Source organism: Nyctereutes procyonoides, unplaced genomic scaffold, assembly GCF_905146905.1.
Source record: "Nyctereutes procyonoides isolate TBG_1078 unplaced genomic scaffold, NYPRO_anot_genome, whole genome shotgun sequence".
In the NCBI taxonomy this organism is placed as follows: Eukaryota; Metazoa; Chordata; class Mammalia; order Carnivora; family Canidae; genus Nyctereutes; species Nyctereutes procyonoides.
The window spans coordinates 21,375,153-21,380,495 of NW_026575034.1; the positions used below are offsets into that span (position 1 = coordinate 21,375,153).

The 5,343-nt window shown below is 39.5% G+C and overlaps 1 protein-coding gene across 1 annotated transcript; it reads left to right on the top strand.

Moving 5' to 3' along the window:
• Positions 1 to 3,571: 3,571 nt before the first annotated feature.
• LOC129504995 (olfactory receptor 56A4-like) lies at positions 3,572 to 4,531 on the top strand. The gene has a single exon (XM_055317917.1). It carries the CDS (start codon positions 3,572 to 3,574, stop codon positions 4,529 to 4,531), a length of 960 nt encoding a protein of 319 aa, XP_055173892.1.
• Positions 4,532 to 5,343: the final 812 nt, after the last annotated feature.

Sequence of the window (5,343 nt, forward strand, 5' to 3'; positions counted from 1 at the left end):
CAGTATTAGCATGGCCAGTGAGGTGAGGGTGACATCTAACCCTAGATTCCCTTTGGAAGACATAAAGACAAGTTCAAAACAAAGAAGTAGTATCTTGCCCAGCTATGTCCCATCATCTGAAACATGATAGGAACCCTAACCCTGGGACTCAGACTTTGTGAGGCAGGAAAGACAGAGAACTATGTCCAGGCTCTTCTTTAGCTCCCTCTCTCCTACTTCTGCTGCCTAGAAGCTTTCCACAGCATTTCTCCTTTATTGATGCATATACTCAGATGAAGCGTATACTTATCTAGAGTGAGTTAGATTTTCATGTTCTTATCATACCTTTATTATATTAATAATAAATGTTTTAAGTGCCCATTCCTGTTTCCAATTAAAGCTGCTGCACTATGGGGAAGGGAGGAAATGATATGTCCATAACATGCTATATTGCACGATCCATTTTTTGTACAATGGCCATAAAGAAGTGACCCTAGTTTAAGGGTAATATTGAATTCTCATTTAATGATAATTTTTCCAAAAGCACGCTTAAGACCTGAAATAAATTTCTCTCTGTTCTAAGTCTAGAAATACTTATTTTTCAAACATATATGCTTTTTATTTAGAAGTACCCTTCTCTGAAGAAAAGTTTTCCTTAATTCTCTCCTTGTTCACTGCTATTCCCATATTAGATTTTGTCTTCTGTGTTTTCTCTGCTTTGTTCTCCACCTCCCCTCCTGAGAATATGTGCTTTAGGCTCTAGGTTCAGGTGGCTAAATAGCCTTAGCCTCTGTGAGCTGTGGGAAGGCAAGAGACAGGATAGAGCTTAGGGCCATAAAAATAGCCTCTGGAGCCTCTGAAGGTCTGGGGGTAGGTGGTGCAGTAAATAGTCATAAATAGCAGCAGTGGAGTACAGCCTCCTCAAACTGGTCAGTCTGCTTAGGAGGCAAGAAAATTATGAAGATGGGAATGATGAAGCATGTAGGCCTTCAGATATTGAATATTCAATAAAAGCAGGGAGAAAGAATTCTCCTGGTAGGACTATAGCAGGCCTGATGCTACAGATTCAAATTCTACTAATTTCTCCAAATCTGATGCATCACTGCTTTTTTTTTTCTTTTCTTTTCTTTTTTTTTTAAAGTAAGCTCTGTGCCCTGTGTGGAGCCTACCACTGGGCTTGAACTTACAACCCTGAGATCAAAATCTGAGCTGAGATCAAGAGTTGGATGCTTAACCAACTGAGCCATTCCAGGTCCCTCTGTATCACTACTTTTATGTAGAAGCAAAGTTTTTCTAGTATAAGCTATACCCTTCCCATTTAGAAAAGCTGAGATCGGGGTGGCTGTTCTTGAGTAAATCTGTATCTTCATTATTGCTTATGGCAGCTAGAGACCAGGAGTCGATATTCTCAGCTGCAATCAGGCACCCTACAGAAAATTGCTGGAGAAGCACCAGATGGGATAGAACCAGCAATCCCAGTTGCCTTAATTACTTCTTCTGGGCCTCTCCCTCTCATCCTGCCTTGTCTCCCAATGCTCCTTCTTGCTTCTCTGGCTAGAATAGGTTTTCTATTAGCATGCTCCCTGGAAGACTGAGTATAGAGTTGATTCCTTATTTTTGATTCATTGATCCAGGAAAAATAGCATAATGACCAATTGAAAATGAAGCAGATGGGCTTATAGGAATAGATTTATTTCTTTAAGGTAACTGGAATCTGGTTGTAGGTAAGTTTATGTGGTTTGACTAACAGGATAAATTGTTTTTGTCTGGATTTATGTCTGAAGCTATAGCTATTACCTAATTCTGATTCTACTCTCTGAACTTCTACTTTTTTTTTTTTTTGCCACACTTTGTTAATAAAACCTAATTACGGGCCCCAAATCTTATGTGGAAGAACAGTATTCCTATAGACCACATTTAGAGATATCTGGACATTCTGATGTTCTTTGTTGAATAATGACATCGACTCCAAAATAATTAAATCACATTTCTGCTTTAAGGTAGGAGTCAGGGCAAGAGTGATGATCTAACCTGAGTCAAGGAGGTAGGGGTTACTGGAAAGTCCTAGTCTCTGATAGAGGCATCTGTGTTACCTAGGTTGGGAGCTCTGATTGTGTTGATTATCTCTGTCCTTAATGATTCTCATCTTGAAATTTGAAAGATCAATTTACTAAAGAACCTCTAAAGGAAATTTGATGGGGAGTGTTGAAAAGGAAAATAAAAACTGTAAATTTGAGATGACCAAGAGCTAAGTGAATGGAATTTCCCTAAATAACCCAAATTATAGATGCCATTTGCAATAAAAAAGTGAACTCATGTTAAGCAAAATAGAAAGAGGAATGTTTAGTTTTGCAGAACTCTAGACCTTTGATGTCCAATACAGTACACATCCAGTTCACATGTGGCTACTGAACACTTGAAATGTGGCTAGTCATAATTAAGATGTGCTGCATGTATAAAATGTACCTGATTTTGAAGACATAATGCAAAAACAAGAACAGAATGTAAAATAGCTCTTTAATACTTTTTCATATTGATATATGTTGAAGTGATAATATTGTGGACTTTTGAGGAAAATAACATATTATTAAAATTAATTTCATGTGTTTCCTTTGAATTTTTTAAGGTGGCTACTAGAAATGTAAAATTACGTATATGTCTCACAATATCTTTCTGTTGGAATTGCTGCTATAGATTAAGTAGCAAATATGGAAACTGATAATGTATTAGGCAAAATAGAGGAACAAATTTATTTCTTCCACTTTCAAAATATGCCTTCAAATATTTACACCTAAATTACCTTCTTACCTCTCAGAAAAGGCAGGAAAGTTGGCTCTAGGAGAGTCTAACAGTCATTAGGACCACCACCATCGTTGAGAAAAAATTAGCTTGTTTTGGGCATCCTTAGAGTGGGGAAAACAAAGTGTCACTGAACATGTTGCTCAATGTTCTGAGATAAGCCTTAGTATGGCAGCCATATAAAAAGTTACCTCAGAAGTGTCTTAAATACTCAAAACTGGTTAGGGTGTATCCAGGAACCCATGTGAACCTGCTCATTCTGGGTTTGTGACTGCCAGAGAATCCATGTGGAGTCAGATAAAGACAGCAGTTGTTGCTGTACTTCACTCTTGAGTAGTATTGTTGGACCAAAATTGCTAACTCCTGCAATTTCTTGTTCTTACTCAAACTGCCTGCCCAAGACATTAGAAGACTTTTTCATACCTTGTTATCTCAAAGTCTATTCTTTTTTAGACTTCTCTAAGATGCTATTTCTTATATAAATGGTAGGAACTCTATTGAAGTCTTTAGGTATTTCATGGTGATGCACCTAGTCTTGATTTCTCCTTTGTCTGTGATGTCCTCTCTTGGAAGAACAGGGCCATGAATTTGTGTAGGACCTATGGTTGATATTCTTTAACAGCAGAGCCTACATAGGTGTTTTGGTACAGAAGGAGTACCAGACACTTATTATAATTTTTGAATGGTTCTTTGAAAAATAAGTTATCTATGTGAATAGATATTCACATTGTTTGGATGGATTTTTTTCCTGTCTCCCCCTTCAGGGATTTCTGGAGTGTTAATCACTGAAGTAATGATCAGAACACTTTACATGGCACCACCCAGCAACTACTCCACTGCTCCAGTTTCTGAATTCCTCCTCATCTGCTTCCCTAACTACCAGAGTTGGCAGCACTGGCTGTCCCTGCCCCTCAGCCTCCTCTTCCTCCTGGCCATGGGGGCCAACGCCACCCTCTTGATCACTATCCGGCTGGAGGCCTCTCTGCACGAGCCGATGTACTACCTGCTCAGCCTCCTCTCCCTGCTGGACATCGTCCTCTGCCTCACTGTCATCCCCAAGGTCCTGGCCATCTTCTGGTTTGATCTGAGGTCCATCAGCTTCTCTGCCTGCTTCCTCCAGATGTTCATCATGAACAGTTTCCTCCCCATGGAGTCCTGCACATTCATGGTCATGGCCTATGACCGCTATGTGGCCATCTGCCACCCATTACGATACTCATCGATCATTACTGACCAATTTGTAGTTAGGGCTGCCATCTTTGTTGTGGCCCGGAATGGCCTTCTTACTATGCCTATCCCCATACTTTCTTCCCGGCTCAGATACTGTGCAGAGAACATCATCAAGAACTGTATCTGTACTAACTTGTCTGTATCCAAACTTTCCTGTGATGACATCACCTTCAATCAGCTCTACCAGTTCGTGGCAGGCTGGACCCTACTGGGCTCTGACCTCATCCTAATTATTCTGTCCTACTCCTTCATCCTGAAAGCTGTGCTAAGGATCAAGGCTGAGGGTGCTATGGCCAAAGCTCTAGGCACCTGTGGTTCTCACTTCATCCTCATCCTCTTCTTTAGCACAGTCCTGTTGGTTCTGGTCATCACTAACCTGGCCAGGAAGAGAATTCCTCCAGATGTCCCCATCTTGCTCAACATCCTGCACCACCTCATTCCCCCAGCTCTGAACCCCATTGTTTATGGTGTGAGAACCAAGGATATCAAGCAAGGAATCCAGAAGCTACTTAGAAGATTTTAAGAAGTAAAATGAGTAAGAACTCACCTGGGGAATTGAAATTGATAATGGGGAATAGTTTTCATAATACATAGGAAATTTAAAGTTACTATAGGAATAAGTTTGGAATTTACATTCTCCAAATTTTCATTGATTATGGAGATATTCATATCCTGACTCTTTTTTTTTTTAAACCTGCACTGACTGGAACCTTAGTTTTTTGCGTTCTAGAGTTACCTGAAGTTTCCCTTAGGCTCATCTGTGTGAGAGAGAATGGTCAAATCATAATTACAGGAACTTAATTAGAATGATACTGCTTTTCAAATGAAGAAAAAAATGGTATTCTAGTCACTTTCAGTGCCTCTCAGTTTCCTCAATTGCTTAATACTTAAATATGTGTTAGGTCTTTTGGTTCTATCTGCCACAGTTCAAACTGGTTTTGTGTCATGAATGAGTCGCCTCTGGAAATACAGAAGTTGTCTCTAGGACTTTGATTCTTTTTTTTTTTTTTAAGACTTTGATTCTCATAGTGAGGGAATGACATGTGTCACCCACTGCCTCCTCTAAGCCCTGCCAGATATTGTTAATGTATTTATCTAATGCCACTTCTCTGGAGTATGAATTTCCTGTAGTTCCTTACTTATTTTTAATGAATTAAACAATTTTCACAAGATGACTCATTTTTGTATGTGTGCACTTTGCTTTAAGCAGAAGTGTGTGTCCTGTTTTCAGATGTGCTTTACTAACTCGTGTTTTCATCCTCTCCTATCTGACTTTTTCCATCAGATGTCAGGCACTATCTGCATCCCCACTTCTTCCTGCTTATCTTAGATAAA

Coding starts and splice junctions, on each gene's coding strand:
- LOC129504995 (XM_055317917.1), top strand. CDS start 3,572: ATGATCAGAACACTTTACATGGCACCACCCAGCAACTACTCCACTGCT.